Source organism: Corythoichthys intestinalis, chromosome 13, assembly GCF_030265065.1.
Source record: "Corythoichthys intestinalis isolate RoL2023-P3 chromosome 13, ASM3026506v1, whole genome shotgun sequence".
NCBI lineage: Eukaryota > Metazoa > Chordata > Actinopteri > Syngnathiformes > Syngnathidae > Corythoichthys > Corythoichthys intestinalis.
Window position 1 is genome coordinate 42,577,376 of NC_080407.1, and position 22,512 is coordinate 42,599,887.

At 42.9% G+C, this 22,512-nt stretch overlaps 1 protein-coding gene across 1 annotated transcript; it reads right to left on the minus strand.

The window, feature by feature from the left end:
- Window positions 1–187: 187 nt before the first annotated feature.
- Window positions 188–21,667, minus strand: polr2a (RNA polymerase II subunit A). The gene is made up of 28 exons (XM_057856073.1): window positions 21,321–21,667; window positions 20,806–20,938; window positions 20,602–20,738; window positions 20,352–20,525; window positions 17,305–17,586; window positions 15,498–15,659; window positions 15,200–15,420; window positions 15,003–15,135; window positions 14,816–14,940; window positions 11,883–12,093; window positions 11,603–11,812; window positions 11,370–11,538; window positions 11,207–11,301; window positions 10,939–11,142; window positions 8,631–8,853; window positions 8,376–8,559; window positions 8,139–8,310; window positions 7,953–8,058; window positions 7,680–7,885; window positions 7,358–7,621; window positions 3,897–4,104; window positions 3,729–3,829; window positions 3,387–3,674; window positions 3,119–3,322; window positions 2,874–3,060; window positions 2,683–2,796; window positions 2,465–2,614; window positions 188–2,397 (listed from the first exon to the last, which is right to left on the minus strand). Exons 1-28 carry the CDS (start codon window positions 21,405–21,407, stop codon window positions 1,247–1,249), a joined length of 5,901 nt encoding a protein of 1,966 aa, XP_057712056.1. The 5' UTR covers window positions 21,408–21,667; the 3' UTR covers window positions 188–1,246.
- Window positions 21,668–22,512: the final 845 nt, after the last annotated feature.

Below are 22,512 nucleotides of genomic sequence, written 5' to 3' on the forward strand. Positions count from 1 at the left end.
CTCAGCTCAGGTATTTTAATTTTTCATGTTCCTTATCCGATTACTCCGTTATCCGAACTAACTAGTTCATCGATTAATCGACGACTAAAATAATCGATAGCTTATAGTCCGGTGCGCCTTATAGTCCGAAAATACAGTACATAAAAATGCTTTCTACTTCTCTAACTGTCCACACAGTACAAATAAATTGACGCATAAAGTTGTTGTAAAATTTTTATTTTTCTCCCCTCCCCCCCAATCAAAATCAGACATGAGCTCACAATTTCTGTACAGCGACAAATTTGCTTCCTTTTCTCTGCGCCAAACCCTGTGCAACTCATCCCAGGATGCTCACTCGCCAAAAATCAAAAACCGTACAATCTGGGAGTCGTGACGTTTGCGGACAGATAACAGTTTAACAAGTGCAGCAAAAAAAAACATAAGCAATAAACACCCTGCTTCATTAGGAAAGGCCCGGAAGCAACATCCTCCATTTTCTGTGGGGGGAGGGAAGCAAAAATCAACATGGCTAGCCATAACTAGGTAATAAAACTAACATTGTTTCGTTAAACGAAGGGGACAGTATTTTTGAAAAACAAGTCTTGGTGAGGCCACTTCATCAAATACAACAGAGGAAGAGGACCCCACCTTGCTGGGGTTATGAGTCATCTATTTGACTTTGAACATTCTCACCAAACGCAAACGAGGGACCAACAAAAACAATTCACATTCAGACAGAATAGTAGTTGAACTTCTTTCTTAAATAAATGGAATAGTCAGAAAACATAAGTGAAATCCAGGAGGACCTGGAAACATTTCAGCTTAGCTGGATTTAAATGCGCTAGCCGACATGCACGTGACGTCCAAAGCTCGTTTCTTCAAAAGCGAAAAAAAGTCAGTTTTTTGTCTGCCTTTGATGCAAAAGCCTCCAAGATGCCCGAGATCTTTGTGGTGCGGAGGACTTAGCGAGGACTCAAGATCGCTAGTATTGCTCTCCAATCAAAAGGTTCGCTGTTCCGTAGTAGCTTTTCAACCATTTTATAGACTGAATGCAGCAAATTATAAAGTTGAATGGAAAAAAACAAAGCAAAAAGAAGCTGTTTCGTCTTAAAATTTGCCTGGAAAGGGGGAAATTACACACAAAAAATGGAATAAACAGACTTTATTTCCCCCTTCTGGCAAAACAGTTTCAAATAATGGTTGACATTTGTTGATGGTAGGCAAAAAAAAGAGGCGGGGCTTCCTAGTGTGCTCCGCCCCCAAGTTTTTAGTTGTTTTCCTCATCACTGTCGTCGGGGCTGATGGCCGGGCTGTAGGTTGGCGAGGTGGGGCTGTACCCCGGTGAGGTGGGGCTGTACGTGGAGCCTTTCGGACTAGTCGGCGAGTAGGTGGGCGACGTGGGCGAGTACTTGGGCGACGTCGGCGAGTACGTGGGAGAAGTTGGGGAGTACTTGGGGCTGGTGGGCGTGTAGGTCGGAGAGGTGGGGGAGTACGTCGGAGAGGTGGGGCTGTATTTTGGTGTGGTCGGAGAATAGGTAGGGGACGTCGGGGAGTACTTGGGAGAGGTGGGGGAGTACTTGGGTGACGTCGGAGAGTACTTGGGGGACGTCGGGGTGTACTCGGGCGAGCTGGGGCTGTACGAAGGGGAGGTCGGGGTGTACTTGGGCGAGGTGGGCGAGTAGGACGGGGAGCTGGGGCTGTACGAGGGGGAGCTAGGCGTGTAGGTGGGCGACTGCGGGGTGTAGCGCGGACTGGAGGGCGAGTAGGACGGTGAGGTCGGAGAATACGAGGGGGATGTAGGGGAGTAGTTGGGGCTGGTCGGCGTGTAGTTGGGGGAGGTCGGAGAGTAGGAGGGGGAGGTTGGAGAGTAAGAAGGAGATGTCGGCGAGTAACTGGGGGAAGTGGGCGTGTAGTTTGGCGACGTGGGGCTGTAGCTGGGGCTGGTGGGGGAGTAAGACGGCGAGGTGGGAGAGTAAGACGGGGAGGTAGGGGAGTAGGAGGGAGAGGTTGGGGAGTAAGAGGGGGAAGTGGGAGAGTAAGAGGGGGAAGTGGGGGAGTAGCTAGGCGAAGTGGGGCTGTAAGAAGGAGACGTCGGCGAGTAAGAGGGAGACGTCGGCGAGTAAGAGGGAGACGTCGGCGAGTAAGAAGGCGACGTCGGCGAGTACGAGGGAGATGTCGGCGAGTAAGAAGGCGACGTGGGTGAGTACGAAGGAGAGGTGGGCGAATAACTCGGTGAGGTGGGAGAGTAGGAGGGCGATGTCGGGCTGTAATTGGGGCTGGTGGGGGAATAAGACGGGGAGGTGGGGGAATAGGAAGGCGACGTCGGAGAGTACCCCGGGCTCTGAGGGGTGTAGCCGCCAGGGGAGCGGGGCTCGTAGGCAGGTGACGTGGGGGAATAGTTGGGCGACATTGCCCCACCTGGAAAGAAAATGCGTGTTGATTTCAGTGGCATTTCTTCAGGATATTCATTTCAAGCAGCACCAACCTGGAGACGGGATGTAGGGGCTGGCAGGTCCAGGAGATCCCGGGGACACGGGAGTGGGCGACCAAGCCGGGGAGTAACCCGGAGAGAAGCCGCTGGCGTCAGACGCCGCGCTCGGAGAGAAGCCGGCCGCACCGGGGGTCATGCCGCTTCCTGAGGGAGAAACGTCAAGTTAGCTCTGATAAATATACCTCAATCTTAAAATAACATGGTAAACTCACCAACACTAGGAGACCAAGCGCCATGGGCGGGTGTGGCTCCAGTGTTCCAGGGGGTCATGGCAGGGGACCTGCCACTCATGGGACTCGGCACTGAGCCAAAGAACATTCCCGTGGCTAAAAGTGCAACACGCTATTCAGAAATGGATCTCAAAGGAAAACAAGGTCGTCATCTTCTAATGTTCTCCACTTACGCCCAGCGACGCTGATGCCAGGTATGTTTGTCGGGATCTCCATGCCGTACTTGCACTTTTCGGCATCCAGGAGCAGGTCAAAGCAGCCGGTTCCGGCAGGAGCCAGCTGGCCTAGCATAATGTTCTCAGACACGCCTTTCATGGGATCGCTTTCCCCGTGAGATGATGCTTCCATCAATACGTCCACCTACACATAGGAGTTAAATTAATGGCTTCCACGAAAACAACAAAACAAAACTGCTCACCGTCTCCTCAAAGGAACACTTCATGAGCGGCCCGGTGTCCTGCCGGTTGATGCCGTGACGCGTGATGGCCATCAGGTGACCTCGGCACGTCATGGTGTCGCACAGGAGGGCCAAGTGGCGGTAGTTGACATAGGAACCGTCAAAGGAGATGACGTGGTACAACTCCCTCTCCAGAGCCTTTCGGACAGCCTCGATTCCGAGTACCTGGATTCCGTAAGAACGTTTTAGACGCGACTTTTCCTAGCTCTTGATGCGAGAAGTTCTTTACCGTGAAGATTTCCACGATGTCGTTGGACGTGGTCCTGACTGGATCCACGTCCTTCTCGCTCAAAACCCTCATGAGGCTCACGCCGTCCGTCTCAAGGATCCACTCCTGCAGCGCCTTAAACTCTCCGTCCTCTGTGATGATGATCTTCTTCTTATTGTCCGTCTGGGGCAAGTGCATGTACACCTTGCTGATCTGTTCGATGCCTTGAAGCGTCATGTCCGTCAGCATGTTGGACTCGATGCACCTCAAGAAGACGTCGTCGTCCATTTTGTCCACCACCTCCTCGTCCTATTCAAGAGTCATTTGAGATTACCGCGATGTGTCCGGGGCGTCGTCGCTCACCTCTTGGAACTTGTTCTCGTCGCTCTTCATGATTCGGATGCGCAAAACGAGCTTCTCCGCATTGTCGTCATTGAAGATGCAGTTCAGGTCGTCTCCGAAACCTTCGGGAGAACACGCGGCGGGTGTTAAAAAACGCAGACGTTATCAAATAGTCGCTCTAAGACGCACCGGCGTTGATCTTTTCTGCAATCTGTTCCATGGTCAACTTGCGATCGGTCATGTGCTTGCGGTCCAGCTCGATGCGGAGAAGCCAAGGAGAAATGCGCGTCACGTCGAAATCCGGCATCTCGTAGTAGACGTTCACCCACTCCTGGTCTTCGGCCACCACCGTGTTTTGCGGATTTGGATCGTAGTAGATAGCGGTGTTGGCTGTCACCTGAAATAAAAGATTTTTGTGGTTAGCATAGTTTGCTACACTGGGTGGTCGGAATGGACTGAAGAATGAATGAAACCACGACTTTATTTCCTTCATTTTGAATCCTGCAGCTTATAGTCCATAAAGTCCATTGTCAAATCTTTTGGGTCAATAGGCAACACATGTCCCCTAGCATGTATTGCAGCACTACAGATGTAAATAATCAAAATTCATGTTCTGTGCTAATTCTTTCTTCAGTTACTGTTCTAGTTGTTTCATTAATTGCTTGTTATGGTTCTTGGTAACACTTTATTTGACAGTGGCGTCATAAGACTGTCATAAGTGTCATATTTATGACATGACACTATCCTGGGCATTACTGAATGCTTATGACAAATGTCATGAAGTATCATCTGGCAAATTATGTTACTAACTCCATTTATGTCCAGTTTAGATCTTTAACATCCATTCAAAAGTGAGATAATTTCCCGGATAACACTAAATGACATGTTATAAGCATTCGTTAATGCTCATGACAGTGTCATGACATAATTATGATGGTCTTATGACAGTCTTATGGCACCCCGGCCAAAAAAAGTGTTGCTAAATACCATAACAAGCAATTCATGACAACTCGAACAGTAACTGATGAAATAATTACCATAGAACATGAATTTTGATTGTTATATACATCTGTAGCGCTGCAATGCATGCTAGGAGGGAGGTTGTACAACAACAGTGTTGACAGCAGGTGGCAGCAGTGGTTGACTGTCTCCCGCAAAAGAGCAGTAATGGCTAAATGAAGCTTCGTTAAGCAATAAAACTTTGCAGCCAATTGGTTCAAAGCTCCATGGTGGTTCATTTGGTCTTATAACAGACACTTATAATACCGTGAGCACAGCTGGGGCTTATTTGATTATTTAGGTTAACAGGCAACACTTTCCTCCTAGCATGCATTGTAGTGCTGCAGATGTGAATAATCCAAATTCATGTTCTGTGCTAATTATTTCTTCAGTTACTGTTCCTGTTGTTTCATTAATTGCTTGTTATGTTATTTGGTAACACTTTATTTTACAGTGGCGTCGTAAGACTGTCATAACAGGTCATATTTATGACATGACACTTTCCTTGGCGCTACTGAATGACAAATGTCATGGAGTATCATCTGCAAATTTTGTTACTAACTGCATTTATGTCCAGTTTAGATCTTTTACATCCATTCAAAAGTGAGATAATTTGCCGGATAACACTAAATGACATGTTATAAGCATTCATTAATGCTCATGACATTGTCATGTCATAGTTATGATTGTCTAATGAGCGCTTATTGGTGCCACCGTCAAATAAAGTCCTACCAAATACCATAATTAGCAATAAATGAAACAACTGGAACAGTAACTGAAGAAATAATTAGCACAAAACATGAATTTTGATTGTAATTTACATCTGTAGGGCAGCAATGCATGCTAGGAGGCAGGTTGGACAAAGTGTTGACAGCAGTTGGCAGTAGAGTTTGACCGTCTCCCTCAAGGGAGCAGTGATGGCCAAATGAGGCTTCGTGAAGCAATAAAGCTTTGCAGCCAATTGGTTCAAAGCTCCATGGTGGTTCATTTGGTCTTATGACAGACAATTATAATACCGTGAGCACAGCTCCTGCTTATTTGTTTATTTAGGTTAATAGGCAACACTTTCATCGTAGCATGCATTGTAGCGCTGCAGATGTAAATAATCCAAATTCATGTTCTGTGCTAATTATTTCTTCAGTTACTTTTCCAGTTTTTTAATTAAATGTATATTATGTTATTTGGTAACACTTTATTTGACAGTGGCGTCGTAAGACTGTCATAACGGGTCATATTTATTACATAACACTTTCCTTGGCATTACTGAATGCTTATGACAAATGTCATGGAGTATCATCTGCAAATTAGTTTACTAACTCCATTTATGTCCAGTTTAGATCTTTTACATCCATTCAAAAGTGAGATTTGCCGGATAACACTAAATGACATCTGTTATAAGCATTCATTAATGCTCATGACTCATGCTCATGTGTCATGTCATAGTTATGATTGTCTAATGACCGTCTTATGGCACAACCGTCATATAGTGTTACCAAATACCATAATTAGCAATTAATGAAACAACTGGAACAGTCACTGAAGAAATAATTAGCACAAAACATGAATTTGGATTGTTAATTACATCTGTAGCGCTGCAATGCATGCTAGGAGGCAGGTTGGACAATAAAGTGTTGACAGCAGTTGGCAGTAGAGTTTGACCGTCTCCCCGAAGGGAGCAGTGATGGCCAAATGAAGCTTCTTGAAGCAACAAAGCTCTGCAGCCAATTGGTTCAAAGCTCCATGGTGGTTCATTTGGTCTTATAACAGACAATTATAATACCGCGAGAACAGCTCCTGCTTATTTGTTTCTTTAGGTTCATAGGCAACACTTTTCTCCTAGCATGCATTGTAGCGCTACAGATGTAAATAATCCAAATTCATGTTCTGTGCTAATTATTTCTTCAGTTACTGTTCCAGCTGTTTCATTAATTGCTTGTTATGGTACTTGGTAACACTTTATTTGACAGTGGCATTGTAAGACTGTCATAACGGGTCATATTTATGACATGATACTTTCCTTGGCAATACTGAATGCTTATGACAAATGTCATGAAGTATCGTCAGCGAATTATGTTACTAACTGCATTTATGTCCAGTTTAGATCTTTTACATCCATTCAAAATTGAGATTAGCCGGATAACACTAAATGACATCTGTTATAAGCATTCATTAATGTTCATGCCAGTGTCATGTCAAATTGTGATTGTCAAATGACAGTCTTATGGCGCCACTATCAATAAAAGTGTGACCAAATAGCATAACTAGCAATTAATGAAACAACTGGAACAGTAACTGAAGAAATTGATGAATTTTGATTGTTATTTACATCTGTAGCGCTGGAATGCATGCTAGGAGGCAGGTTGGACAACAACAGTGTTGACAGCAGGTGGCAGCAGAGGTTAAGGGAGATGTGATGGCCAAATGAAGCAATAAAGCTTTGCAGCCAATTGATTCAAAGCTGCATGGAGGTTCATTTGGTCTTATGATGATCATAGGATGCCGCTATAAATAAAGTGTTACAGGTTAATATCTTTTGGTGTAAATATCTCATAATACAGTGAGGACAACGGTGGCTTATCTATAAACAAATGCGGTTTTCGTGTCGGATTACTGCATGTGTGTCGCGACTAATACTACGAAAATTACAGTACCTTTCTTAGCGTGGTGTGCTCCAGGCGGCACAGGATGTCTTTGGCTCGCTCGGCATCCCGAGCGGCCTGACCTAGCAGGAACACCGTGAGCGACGGTGTTTTGGGCTTCTTGGAGATGTTAATCAACTCCTTCAGACGCGGCACGCCCAGCGTGACGTTTTTGGCCGACACGCCGGCATAATGGAAGGTGTTCAAGGTCATCTGGGTGGCAGGTTCTCCGAGAGACTGAGCGGCCAGAGCCCCGACCATTTCACCCGGATGGGCCTAAAGAAGGGTGTACGTGATGAAAGGCTTCGAGAGACCAAAAGAATGCTGAACTCACGATAGATTGGTTGAACTTGGTCTCGATTTCTCCCAGCAACCAATCGAAAGCCTCGGTGGTAAGACGAAACTCTTCAGTCATGCGCTTGGAGCAGAGTGTGGAGCGCAGGTGGATGTTGAAGAGAAGCGTGGCGTTCTCCTGGGCCTGCCTGCTTAGACGGTCTTCGCCGTTCACAATCACCAGTTTCTTGCTCAGTTCATGAACACCTGAGCGAGCCAGAGATAGAGTCAAGTCTCAGGAAAGTCATGCGACAGGACAGTTTTTTCAACCAACCTTCCACAACCCTAATCGGATTGAGGTCCGTCGGAGTCCGAGTGTTGATGCGAAAGATCTTCTGAGCATTCCAAATCATTCTGGCCAGGTTGCATGGTAGCACCACCTGAAAAGGAGGGTGAGTTGTCTCAACCTGCAAGTCGAGGACATGACATGGCGGACAAAGACTTCGAGGCGAGAGCGCACCTTACTGTCACCGGTCGGGAAGATGGTTCGGAGGTTCTCTCTGTCCTCCTTCATCTTCTCAAACTCCCTCTCCAGCGTGCCTTGTACATGGGCGTTGGTCATCACGTCTTTTACCACGTCCTCCTGCAGCGTTCGCCTCAACGCTCGCTCGTTGGTGCAGTCAAATTTGAACCTATGTGGACAGAAGACAAGTTATTGACCGCTTATCCTGTTAAAGCCAACGCCGACCAGCCGTACTTCTTCTCAAAGGCCTTGTTTGACGGTTTAAGCGTGGCCATATTTTGGAACTCCACGTTCTCTCCCGCCAGGCCATCCTCTCCGTAACGCAGCTGTACCACCTGGTTGATGGAGTTGCGCACCGTGCCGTCGTACTTGACCATCACGGACTCCATGGACTTGATCAGACGCCGCTGAATGTAACCTGGGTGAACGCCACGGATATTTTAGACCAAGTACAGGGTAGAGAGAGAATCCCGCTGCGAACCAACTCACCAGTCTCAGCTGTCTTGACAGCCGTGTCGATCAGACCTTCTCTTCCTCCCATGGCGTGGAAGAAGAACTCAGTCGGCGTCAAGCCGGCCAGGTAGGAGTTCTCCACAAAGCCTCTGCTCTCAGGACCGTAATCATCCTTGATGAAGTGAGGCAGCGTGCGGTGTTTGAAGCCAAATGGGATTCGTTTACCCTCCACGTTCTGCTGCCCCACCACCGCAATAACCTAGAGAGACAGCGAGAACCAAAAGTGCTTTTTGTAATGTGGCAAAATGGATTTTGCCATGTGGCATTTTTTTTGCAATGTGGCAAAATAGATTTTGACACGTGGCATGTTTTTTTGCCATGTGGCAAAATGGATTTTGCCTTTTGATGTTTTATTTTGCCATGTGGCAAAATTTTGCCATGTGGCAAAATGGATTTTGCCTTTTGATTTTTTATTTTGCCATGTGGCAAAATGGATTTTGCCATGTGGATTTTTTTTTGCCATGTGGCAAAACAGATTTTGCCATGTAGCATTTTTTTGCCATGTGGCAAAATGGATTTTGCCATGTGGATTTTTTTTTGCCATGTGGCAAAACAGATTTCGCCATGTAGCATTTTTTTGCCATGTGGCAAAATGGATTTTGCCTTTTGATTTTTTATTTTGCCATGCAGCAAAATTTTCCCATGTGGCAAAATGGATTTTGCCTTTTGATTTTTTATTTTGCCATGCGGCAGAATGGATTTTGCCATGTGGCAAAATGGATTTTGCCTTTTGATTTTTTATTTTGCCATGTAGCATTTTTTTGCCATGTGGCAAAATGGATTTTGCCTTTTGATTTTTTATTTTGCCATGTAGCATTTTTTTGCCATGTGGCAAAATGGATTTTGCCTTTTGATTTTTTATTTTGCCATGTAGCATTTTTTTGCCATGTGGCAAAATGGATTTTGCCTTTTGATTTTTTATTTTGCCATGCGGCAAAATGGATTTTGCCATGCAGCAAAAGTTATTTTGCCATGTGGCATTTTTTTGCAATGTGGCAAAGGGGATTTTGCCAAGTGGCATTTTTTGCCATGTGGCAAAATTGATTTTTTCCATGTGTTTTTTTTTTTTTGCCATTTGACTTTTTTCCATGCAGCAAATTTTGCCATGTGGCATTTTTTTGCCATGTAGCAAAACAGATTTTGCCACGTGGCATTTTTTTGGTCACGTGACTTTTTTTGCCATGTGGCAAAATGGATTTTTCCATGTGGCATTTTTTCGTTACGATGTGGCAAAATTGATTCTTCCATGTGGCATTATTTTGCCATTTGGCATTTTTTTGGCATGTGATGTTTTTTCTTTACCATGTGGCAAAATGGATGTTGGCAAGTGACATTTTTTTGCCATGTGGCATTTTTTGTCACATGACATTTTTTCTTTACCATGTGGCAAAATGGATGTTGGCATGTGGCATTTTTTTGCCATGTAGCAAAACTGAGTTTGCCTTGTGGATTTTTTTTTTGCCATTCGACTTTTTTTTGCCATGCAGCAAAATTTATTTTGCCATGTGGCATTTTTTTGCCATGTGCTAAAATGGATCTTGCAATGTGGCATTTTTTAGCCATATGGAAAAATGTATTTTGACATGTGGCAAAATGGATTTTGCCATGTGGCAAAATGGATTTTGGTTTGTAGATCCCTTCCTTGTCCTGCTCCTTGATCTAGTCTCCTCTGCAAACATTACACGAGTATTTTCCAAACTATCTTTTAGTTTTTGTTCCCGTGTATATACATATTTTTTTTGGGCATGTGGCATTTTTATGGAGTAGATGGAATTTTTACAGGCCACCACGTCCATGCCATTGACGGCTATGCACGTCCAAATTTTTCATTTATTTTAAATGGTGGGTGTGGATAGCCGTCAATGGGAAAGCCTTACTTGGGTGTCAGTTGAATATCAATGCGCTCTAATGGTTAAGTGTATAGTCAAAAATCACAGCCACGCGTTTTTCTACCATTTAATATGAATGGAAAATTTGGACGTGCATAGCCGTCAATGCCACGAACCAAAATCCATTTTGCCACATGGCAAAAAAAAATGCCACATGGCAAAATCCATTTTGCCACATGGCAAAAAAAAATGCCACATTTCAAAATCATTTTTTCCACATGGAAAAAAATAAAAGGCCACATGGCAAAACTGATTTTGCCATGTGGCCTTTTTTTTTCCAAAATGGATTTTGCCACGTGACAAATACCACTTTTTGTTTTCGACCCTGTTGATAACCTAAGTGAAAGAACAGTGTTAAGAAATAGGACTAAATCGAGACTTTCAGATCTCTCTACCTGTGAGATGTTAATCTTCGAACCCTTGGATCCAGCCACCACCATGGACTTGAAGTTATTATACTCTGACAGAGACTTCTGAGCAGAGGAACCAGTTTTATCACGAGCGTCGTTGAGGATACGGTTGACTTGGTTCTCAAAGGTCTGCCTCAGCGTGTTGCCGGGGGTGGGCTCCAGCTCGTTGTTGTGGGCCTTCTCAATCACCTGTTGGGCGGACGATCGAGATTCAAACTTTGGCCGGACGTGGGCAAAAACGTTTCACACTTACTTCTATCACATCCTGTTTGGCTTTCTTGATGGTGTTCTGGATGTCAAGGTAAGTCTTGGCGTCAGCAATGGAGTCACCGATACCGATGGAATGACCTAGGGATTCAAATGCTCTAGTTGATGTCATAATCTTCTCGTCACGGACTGCGAGTTCTGATCCTTGCCTTCAATGAGGAGCCAGTTGTTGACCACAGTCTGGATGTTGGAGTAGAACAGTCTGGTAATGTCATGCCCCATCTCCAGGTAGGAAATGTGGACCAGGGAACCGGCTGACGTTCCCAAAGACTTCTTGCACAGAATGCCCATGATCAACTCGCCGTTTTCCACGATAACCTGACAGGAAAACCGTCAAAATGATGCTGGCTGCCTCTTTTCGACTCGCAAATGACAGCGATACCTTGGTGTCACCCGGTGAGATGTGCTTATAAGGACCGCTGTCTTCGTCGTCCGGGTGGGTACTGTGTGTGCGAATGACGTTGATGTGTCCGGGAATGATCAGGCTGAAGATCTGCTTGCCGGTCCACAGTGGACGAGGTTTAAGAATGGCCGGCTGAGGCACCTTCCCGTCCCAGGTGGAGAGGAACATGAGGAGGTTCATGACCTCGCCCTGCATAGAAGGAGAAGTGTTATCTTCTGAAAACGCCAACCCAACCAAATAACAGTCAGGCGTTCCGCACCCGTTCTAGGAAGACGTCTCTCTTGGTGAATTTGCGCACAGCCGTCAGTGTGTCTTGCACGATTCCCATGACGGGCCTGTTGGACTGGGGTGTGACGATCATACGGGGAACCATGGCAAGCTCTTGAATCTCAGCTCTGGTCTCCAGGGATTGCGGAAGGTGAAGGTTCATCTCGTCTCCGTCAAAATCCGCATTGTACGGTGTGGTTACGCTGGGGTAAAACAAGGGGGTGGAAAATTTTTAGTATCCCATAACTATTCACGGAAATGAAGCATACAGTGGTATGAAAAACTATCTGAAACTTTTGTAATTTGTCACATTTCTGCATAAAATCACCATCAAATGTGATCTGATCTTTGTCAAAATCACACAGATGAAAAAAACTGCATTAACTAAAACCACCCAAACAGTTTCAGGTTTTCATATTTTAATGAGGATAGTATGCAAACAATGACAGAAGGAGGGAAAAATAATTAAGTGAACCATCACATTTAATATTTTCTGCCACCACTCCCTTCTTTAGCAGGAACAACTTCAACCAGACACTTCCTGTAGCTGCAGATCAGTCTGGCACATCGATCAGGACTAATTTTGGCCCATTCTTATCTACAGAACTGCTGTAGTTCAGTCAAATTCCTGGGATGTCTAGCACAAATCGCTGTCTTTAGGTCAAGCCAAAGCATCTCAATGGGGTTCAAGTCTGGACTGACTTGGCCACTCCAGAACGTGTATTTTGTTCTTCTGAAACCATTCTGAAGTTCGATTTATTTCTGTGTTTTGGATCAAGTTTTCCTGCAAAACATCCTCATAAACTTTTGAATTCCTTCTCCCAAGTTGTCCATGCTCTGAGGCAGGAAAACAGCCCCAAATCAGGATGCCCCCTCCACCATGCTTCACGGTGTGGATGAGGTGTTAATATTGGTGAGCTGTTCCATTTTTCCTCCACACATGACGTTGCGTGTTACTCCCAAACAATTCAACTTTGGTTTCATCAGTGCAAAAAATATTTTGCCAAAACTTCTGCCGAGTGTCCGAGTGCCTTTTTGCAAACAATAAACGAGCAACAATGTTTTTTTTAGACAGCAGTGGCTTCCTCTGTGGAGTCCTCCCATGAACACCATTCTTGTCCATAGATATATACATATAGATGTGTGCACAGAGATATATGACTGTGCCATTGATTTCTGTAAGTCTTTAGCAGACACTCTAGGGTTCTTTTTTTTTACCTCTCTGCGTATTCTGCACTGAACTCTTAGTGTCATCTTTGTTGGACGGCCAGTCCTTGGGAGAGAAGCAACTGGAGGCGTGCGAAATTTACGATTCTTAGATTATTCGCAATTCGACCGTGGAAAAGTCGAGAACGATTCAAAAACATCTGCTTCAAACAACGCCCAGTTGCTAGTTGCTACAAACATACGGCTACGGTAGATATCACATATATGTAAAACTAGATGCGAAATGACAGACTTGCAGTTTAGTAGTTGCCGTGTTAGTAAACAGCCACCATCTTAAAGCAGTAGACTACTCTAGAAGGCTCTGTTGTAGCGAACTTAATTAACTTTTTTATCTAAAACACTCCTAAATCGGCAAAATCTTTATTTTTTTTAACCAGTCCTGTTCAGCTGTTTGACACGGAGAATGGAAGTCTAGGTGTCCGGTTGGTCTGAACAGGTTTAATGTTTCACATTGAGAGTATGACTTAATCCCATTGAGATCATTCAACATATCTCGTTTATTATGACAAAACAGCAAAAAGGAAGTGGATATGGGGGGACAGAAGAAAAGAAACACAAAAAAAGAAAAACAAACAACAAGAAAAAATATCTTGAACGCCTACACTAACTATTAATATGTTGGTGCTATCGTCAGCTGGATGTATTTCCGGTTGACACCATGGAGGGGGCCTGTTGACCCGGGAAAAAAGGGGAGGAGGGTGGGAAAGTCTATGAGCTAAGTGATTGGGAGGGGTAGATTGTACACAAATCAGCTCTGTGATCTGTAACCCACTAATCGTGTGAATCCCTTGTGAGTGTAAGCCCGTTGGTAACCGACCCTAAATCGGCAAAATCTTGACTTCAATCCATCTTTAAATGATGAAACAGTTTTAAAACTTTGACATGTCGAAAGTAGACAGTAGGGAAATTATGGATAACGGAAGCAATTATAATAACGATTGATTCACATCATTAAATTAATTGAATGTAGTTTACAGCTGCTGATACAGAATGGGGACTTGAGAATTTTATTTACCGTTTTTGAACTGTTAATTTAATACTAAAATATTAGTTTGCTTTAGCCTGAGACGATTTTTGAACAATTTTGGAACTAATTACAAAACAATCGAATCGTTAAGAGCCCAAAGATTCCCACTTCTAGAAGCAACAGTGCCAAACTTTCTCCATTTCTCGACAACTTCTCTGACTGACTGTCGACTGATGAACATCCAGACTTTTAGAGGTGGTTTTGTATCCTTTCCCAGCTTTATACAAATCAACAATCCTAGATCGCAGTTCTTCAGACAGCTCTTTTGACAGAGCCATCTTGCACATTAGACAATCTTTCTCATCAACACAATTTTTACCAGGTGTGTGTTTTATAGTGGGCAGGGCTGCTTTAAACCACTCATTAGTGATTGGGCACATACCTGACTTAAATTGTTTGGTAAAAATAGGTTTAAATTGCTCTTAAAATCTCCTTAGGCAGAGGGTTCACTCATTTTTTTTTTACCTCTTATGTCATTGTTTGCTTGCTTTCCTCATTAAAATATGAAAACCTATAAATGTTTGGGTGGTTTTAGTTAAAGCAGACAGTTTTTTCATCTTTGTGATTTTGACAAAGATCAGATCTGATGGTGATTTTATGCAGAAATGTGAGAAATTCCAAAAGGTTCAGATACTTTTTTAGATTTGGCAGAAATCAAATCTCACTGATACCTCAGGTTGAGTCGGAACGTGGACCAGGGCAGAATTCGAACCCTGTGCCCCATCATGGACATTTTATGCAGCGTAGGCTGTCTGTTAAAGATGATGATATCTCCATCGCACATGTGTCTTTCCACCTAAGACCAACACAAAGTCAGTCGCCTGTTGTTGACTTTCAGAGATCCGACTTGGACCTCACCTTGTAGCCAATCTGCAAATGAAGGTCACTTGGTTTAGGGTGAAATCGCAGATCAATTCTATCTCCGTTATCACGGATGATGTACTTGGCTCCGGGGTACTGGCTGTTACCTCGTCGCACAAGCTCCTGCAGTCTATGAAAAACATAAAGCAATTTTAACTGGATGTTTTCCACCTTGTGAATGTTCAAAGTCTCACCTGTCGTTGTTAAAGGGGGTGACAATTTCCGGGAAGGTCATATTGGCCGCAATGGATCTCGGGACACCCACTTGGTCGATTTGGAGATTCGGATCCGGTGTGATGACGGTTCGCGCGGAAAAGTCCACACGTTTTCCCATCAGGTTACCTCGAACTCTCCCTTCCTTGCCCTTTAGACGCTGTTTGATCGATTTGAGAGGACGGCCGGACTTTTGCATTGCCTGAAAGAGGTGGGGCACGGACAAAAATGGGTCAACTGTGACGATTCACGCGTGCTTTCGAGAGGGTGCCGACATACTCTGGGAAGCCCCGGTAATTCGTTGTCCACCATGGTGGCGACGTGGAACTGAAGCAACTTGACGTCTTCTGCGATGACGTGGGCGGCGGCACCGCTTTGCTCGTTTCTCCTCAGCTGGTTGTTGATTTTTACGATGTCGGCCAACTTGTGGGTCAAGTCGTCCTATGGAAGGTTCAAATGAAATCATTGACAACATCTAAACTCATTTAAAGAGTTAATTTAGGCTCAGAGTTTGGGGGTTTTGTCTCTTCCATGTGCCAAACCTCTAAAAGCAAACGGACTGAAATTGCCCTTGTGTCTGGTTTTGGGTCCTTCTCACTGACAACAACAGCCGTCTACTAGTGATAAGCTCTTTTAAAAGGAGTTTTGATTCAGTTTAAAGATTCCATCATATCGCTAAGTACCGTAATTGTCGCACAATTTTGACATGAAAACGGCATTTGTTCATAGTTAAGCCACAGCTGTCCTCACTTTATTATGAGATATTTAAACCAAAAGATATCAACCACCATCACTGTTCTCTTGGAGGAGACAGTAAACCTCTGCCGCCACCCGCTGTCAACACTGTTGTCGTTCAACATGCCTCCTAGCATGTATTGCAGCGCTAAAGATGTAACTAACAAATCAAAATTCATGTTCTGTGCTAATTATTTCTTCAGTTACTGTTCTAGTTGTTTCATTCATTCATTCAATTTGGTAACACTTTTATTTGACCGTGGCGCCATAAGACTGTCATAAGACCATCATAATTATGACATGACACCATAAGCAGATTTTAAGGTGGGCAGGCCCCCCAGGTGGCCGAAAAGTGTCATTGCATGAAATTGACTTTCCTATATATATATGTATATATATAGATATATAAAAGTTGTAAAGCAATAAAACTACAACAAAAATGAATGAAATGAACAATATATTTTTACAATGGGTCAAAATTATTTTACGAACAGATCATGTGACTCGCACCTTGGACGATCATTTGCTTTGCATATAACTAAAAAAAAAATTACAATTTTATTTTCCAAATGACTTTTTTCTTTGATTTTTTTTTTTTTTGGTTGAAGCAACTTTTTTGGGGGATTGAATGATTTAGATACAAATGTCCTACCCATAAATGGCCCAAACACAAAAAGGATTGCTTCAATCAAAAACTTTTCCAATGAAAAATTAAGTGTTCAAATGAAAATTTTTCATTCTCAAATATTTTTTCGCATTCAAAAACATTTTCCATGATTGAATTTTTTGTTTTTTTGAGTTAAGTGATTTTCCTTTTTGAAAATATATATTTTTTGAAGCAACTTATTTTTTGATTGAATCATTAAGACAAAAACGTCCTAGCCAAAATGTGGCCCGAACACATATCAACAAGTTGCTTCAATCTAAAAAAACTTGACTCCAAAAAAAAAAAAAAAAAAAAATTTCAAAGAAAAATAGCTTTCACGTGCATTTTTTTTGAGTTTCAAATTTATTTTTCCATTCAAACACATTTTTTTTTTTTTGTTGAAGCAACTTTTCTTTATTGAAAATATTTTGATTGAAGCAACTTTTTTTTGATTGAATAATAAAGACACAAATCTACCTCCATATGGCTCCGCCCACTTAATGACATCTGTCATAAGCATTCATTAATGCCCATGATAATGTCATGTCATAATTATGACGGTCTTATGAGGCCGCTGTCAAATTAAGTGTTGCCTATTAACCCAAATCAAATAAACCGCACTGGACTGTAATCCGCTGAATTAAAAAAGTAGCGGTTTATATTACTCAAATTACGGTATACAGTTTTCACATGGGTTTCTCTCACCTGGTTGCGAGCCGAGCCCTGCATGACCACAGCGGGCCGGACGGCCAGAGGCGGTACAGGCAGCACCGTGACAATCATCCACTCGGGTCGTGCGAACTTTGGGTCCATGCCCAGGATGATGTCCTCCTCGTCCGAGATGCGTTTGAAGATTTCGTGCACGCGCTCGGGACTCAGCAGGATCTTCTTCTCCTGAGAGTCCTCGTTCACGTGCTTCCACTCGGCGTACAGTTCTAGCCCGGTACGCCGGATTCGGGGCTGGTAGCGCCCGCAACCTCCGTGTCCCTGCATTCAACGAATCAGTTAGCGTTAGCCATTTTAGCATTATTTAGTAAGCACACACCATAGACTTCATAACCTCTTATGTAATATTTAGGGCTGTCAAACGATTAAAATTTTTAATCAAGTCAACCAAAGTTTAAAAATTAATTAATCGTAATTAATTGCAATTCAAACCATCTCTAAAACATGCCATATTTTTCTGTAAATTTTTGTTGGAATGGAAAGACAAGACGGATATATACATTCAACATACTGTACATAAGTACTGTATTTTTTTATTATAGCAATAAATCAAGATGCCATTAACATTATTAACATTCTTTCTGTGAAAGGGATCCACGGATAGAAAGACTTGTAATTCTTAAAAGATAAATGTGAGTACAAGTGATAGTAATTTTATATTAAAACTAGGGGTGTCAAACGATTAAAATTTTTAATCGAGTTAATTACAGCTTAAAAATTAATTAATCGTAATTGCAGTTAATCGCAATTCAAACCATCTATAAAATATGCCATATTTTTCTCTAAATTATTGTTGGAATGGAAAGATAAAACACAAGACGGATACATACAATCAACATACGGTACATAAGTATTGTATTTATTATAACAATAAATCAACAAGATGGCATTAATATTATTAACATTCTGTTAAAGCGATCCATGGATAGAAAGACTTGTAGTTCTTAAAAGATAAATGTTAGAACAAGTTATAGAAATTTTATATTAAAACCCCTCTTAAGGTTTTCGTTTTATTAAAATTTGTAAAATTTTCAATCAAAAAATAAACTAGTCGCCCGCCATTGTTGATGTCAATAATTACTTACACAATGCTCATGGGTGCTGAAGCCTATAAAATCAGTCGCACCCAAGCGCCAGAAGAGGGCGGCAAAACTCCGAAAAACACAACAAGTACACCTTTTACTGTGCTCTCATTTTAATCTGTTTGAGCAGGGCATTTGTGCGTTAATCGCGTCAAATATTTTAACGGGATTAATTTTAAAAATTAATTACCGCTCGTTAACGCGATAATTTTGACAACCCTAATTAAAACCCCTCTGTATGTTTTTATTTTAATAAAATTTGTAAAATTTTCAAATCAAAAAATAAACTAATAGCTCGCCAGTGATGACTTTTGTATATTGTGACTAAATATTGCAATCTAGTGTATTTGTTGAGCTAAACGAAATGTTTGAATAGAGTTTAACCAAAGTCTGAGTATTATTTTGCATAGCTATTTTGATTGGGAATGCCAGTTCTCTTGCATTGAGTGTTTTTCTTTTTGTTAACTTTTTTTTTTGAGAGATAGGATTATTATTTTTGTTGTGCTTTCAGTAAATGATACCGTAGCGACTTAACTGTTCCGCCCAAATGCATGATGGCAAGTTGGGCAACCATGACTGTCAGTGGTGGCTGCAAATGGTATATCTTCTCTGCGTTGTGTTCGATACAGGGTGTTAAGAAAAAGATTATCTTCTGTCATTCTTCCCCACGTAGCTCGCCACAACAGATATAATTGTTGTGGAAGAGATGCCTAAGTTTATGCCAATAAATAGGTCGACCCCAATGAATGCCTGTGTCCACTTCACTTGCATGTGTGCCTCTTAGCTCTCAATATACATAAAACGGTGCCATTGTAGTCGGCATACATGAGTGGGTCATTCCGCGCATGCGTTAAATAGTTTAACGTGATTAATTTTAAAAATTACCGCCCGTTAACGCGATAAATTTGACAGCCCTTGTAATATTTCAATCTCATAACTTTCAGTGAAACACCACAGTCCTACACCAACCCTTATGCCGACTGCAACAAGCAGATCTTTGTCTACTTTGACCCCGTGCATCTTTGGAAGAATACTTTAAGCAGCGTCCACAACAACGGCTGTATGGTGCTGCCCAGGTGTCCTGGGGCTGAAGTAAGTGGCCAGCATTATTCACTTTATTAAAAAAGATGAATCAAAACACCTATCTTTCTAAAACAAACATGTTTTTTAGGAGCCTGATGAGGTTGAGAATGGCCCGATTTTTTAGCCGGAAGGTGCTGGCTTGGTGGGAAAACTACAAGTCTGGTAAGGCCAGCTACAAGTTGACCAAGAAGGTGCTGGCGTGCTCTTCGATCGAGAAATAGAGCGTCGGGCTCATCATGGTGGTCGTCAACTCCAACATGGTCGCACAGGAAAGGAGGAATACATCTCATATGTTTATGTTTATTTAGATTTCATACTTGCACGTCACTTTTAAGATGAACTTAACCTGCACTGTAAAGGGATGCTCCACAACGTCATTGTTTAACTGTATAATGATAATAAAGGGCTATTCTATTCTATAATAAGTTGTGATAGTATGTAAAATTTATTAATAATCTATTTACATATTATTTATAATTAATTCTGCATGTTTTCCTCAAATATTAAGTTTCTGATGTTAAATATTGCACTTGATCCTGAAAATAAAGGTGATTATCTCCTTATTTGGTGATTTTTGTGCATCTAGTGTAAAATCTGAGACTTTAATAGCCATTTTAACCTGTGTTATACTTATATAAAAAATAATTAATTGAGATTTTATTAGGGAACGACTCTGAACTTTTTGATGCCGCTGCTCATGGAGACTCATATATGACTAAGGTAGGTGCCTGTTTTGGTTTTAGGTCAGTAGCAGCTTTTGGTTTTGAAAATATTTGAAGTTTTTGTCAAATAGGCCCCCAACAGATCAGATCGGCCCCCATTCCCGTGTCCTGTCAAGTATTATGAAGTCTATGCACACACCTTCTCCTTCGTGATGTCCTCTTCAGTCTCCTGCTGCTCCATCCCGAATTTGTTGTCCATCTCCTCGCCACCTTCGCAGATATTTTTCCCTTTGCACAGCTCATACACATGCGTCAAGCGCTTCCTGGGTTGCCCTTTGGATTTCAGAAGGATGTCCTTGATTTTTGGGTTGTTCTGGAGATGGAAACAGTTGTTTTTAATTGTTTTTGTCAACTAACAAGCCAAAATTCAAATCAGGAAACGTGCGTACCGCATCCACGAGCAGTTTGGAACAGAAGAAGCAGACGCAACGCATAACTTTCATGATCTTGGAGATGAATCCGACATGGAAAACGGGTTTTGCCAGCTCAATGTGTCCAAAGTGTCCCGGGCATTCAGTCATGTTGCCTGAAAAATGAGGAAAATTGATGTCGGACAGAACATAGGGTGCACACAAAATGTTATGACACCGTACCTGCACACGTTTGACATCTCCCACTTCTTTCTATGACCCCTTGTCTCGGGTCCATAAGGCCACCAAGTTTTGGACGACCACCTTCTGTCGTTTCGGGGTATTTAATACCCCCTTCTGTCACCGACATTCGTTTCTAATGGAGATAAGGTGTATGATCAAAGGATTGCTTTGAACACCCTTCATGTAGTTTTGTCATCCATAATGTACTCAATACAATGAGCAAGAAATAAAATGCATAACTTTTTTTTTCCTCAGTGCACTTTTATTTGTGATTATTGGTATTCATTCATTATAATGAAGAACAGTAAACAAGGTTTTAATTCAGACTGAAAGTGATGTGCTTAAAGTTTGGAAAAATCTAACCGAGCTAGGCTAGGCTAACAGCTAGCTTTGCTGACTGTAAACTAGACGCACGAATGTCAAACTACAACATTAGTCGCGAAATCAAGGGTAGTCGTGTGTGCATGATTTGTTAATAAATACAATCGCCCACATCCCCCCGACAGAAGACCTACAAGCTCATCGGGGCTGATGATGCCGAACTGAACTCTCTTGATCGTGCGCAAGGGGCATGCGCTGTCGCCGGAGGGCGGTCCGTGCATCCTGTCTATTCAAAAGACGCGTCCTTCCTCGACACGTCGCTTTGTGAGCAGGAACAGCCTCAAAGTAGTCACCACGGTCCAGATCGGGCCACCAACGGTGACCGGAAAGTCTCCGGTGGCGGTATCCCAGGGACCTCTGTTGTCAGTCGCCTTTGAAAATCGAATTTAAAATGACTTTAATCGCGCTACTAGACGACTAACAACTCCCTTCCCCTTTTCCGACCTTCACCGTGGTGCGCTCTGAGCGCTTCTGAGCTCGTGAGAGCACGACGAGCGTTTATATAGACTGAGTGCCTGCTACGGGGTTTATTAGTCAGGAAGGCAGGGGCTTACTCTTCGATGGGCTGGGCTTGGCTCACCGTACGAGAACGCTCATTGGTCGCGCTAGTGAGTGTTATGAATAAATAATATAGGCCTACGTAGAGCCAATCAACGCGCACGTTCAGCTTCGCAACCTATCACAAAAAAGAAAGGGCGTGCTTTTGACCAAAACGGATTCTTATTGGCCAAACCGCAACTGATTTCGCGGGCTTACGTTTGGCAAGCGCGAATGGTAAATAGATTTCTCCTCATTGGTGCATTATTGGTTAATGCAAAGTAGGAGCAAAATAGATGTCCAATCAGAGACAAAGAAGCGACTTCATTACAATAATTTATACAAGAGACGTCCCGTTTCCGATGTTTGCCGAGGAGAGCCGATGTGAATTTCTTCCCTCAAAGCGAAAGTTAAAAAAAATAGAAGTCTGTTCTCGGTTCGTCTCGCTGTGGGTGAGCCCGGCCGCTAAGAAAGGAGGCTCAGACTTGAGGCCCGTTCATCTTTAAGATGAAACAAAACGCTAATTGTCGAATCACAGTGTGTTGTTACAACAAAACACCGTGTATTGGACTATTTATTTTCGATTTTCTTCATCGCCATCGACGTTTCGGATTTACATCATCGAGACTTTGGGATCCTTGGGACTTGGTCCAAAGCCTCGGACTCGCCTGAATGCCAAGCCGCGACGCCGCACTGGACAGCCGGCATGGCGAGTAGGAAAATCCCGGGGAAGCCTTCGGTGGTCGCTAAATCTCGTCAAATTACTTTATTTTGACAATGAGTTTTGCT

Coding starts and splice junctions, on each gene's coding strand:
- polr2a (XM_057856073.1), bottom strand. CDS start 21,407: ATGCACGGACCGCCCTCCGGCGACAGCGCATGCCCCTTGCGCACGATC. Junction 8,059..8,138: donor TCCCGACCGGTGACAGTAAG/GTGCGCTCTCGC, acceptor CCTCCTTTTCAG/GTGGTGCTACCATGCAACCT. Junction 7,622..7,679: donor CCAAGTTCAACCAATCTATC/GTGAGTTCAGCA, acceptor ACCCTTCTTTAG/GCCCATCCGGGTGAAATGGT.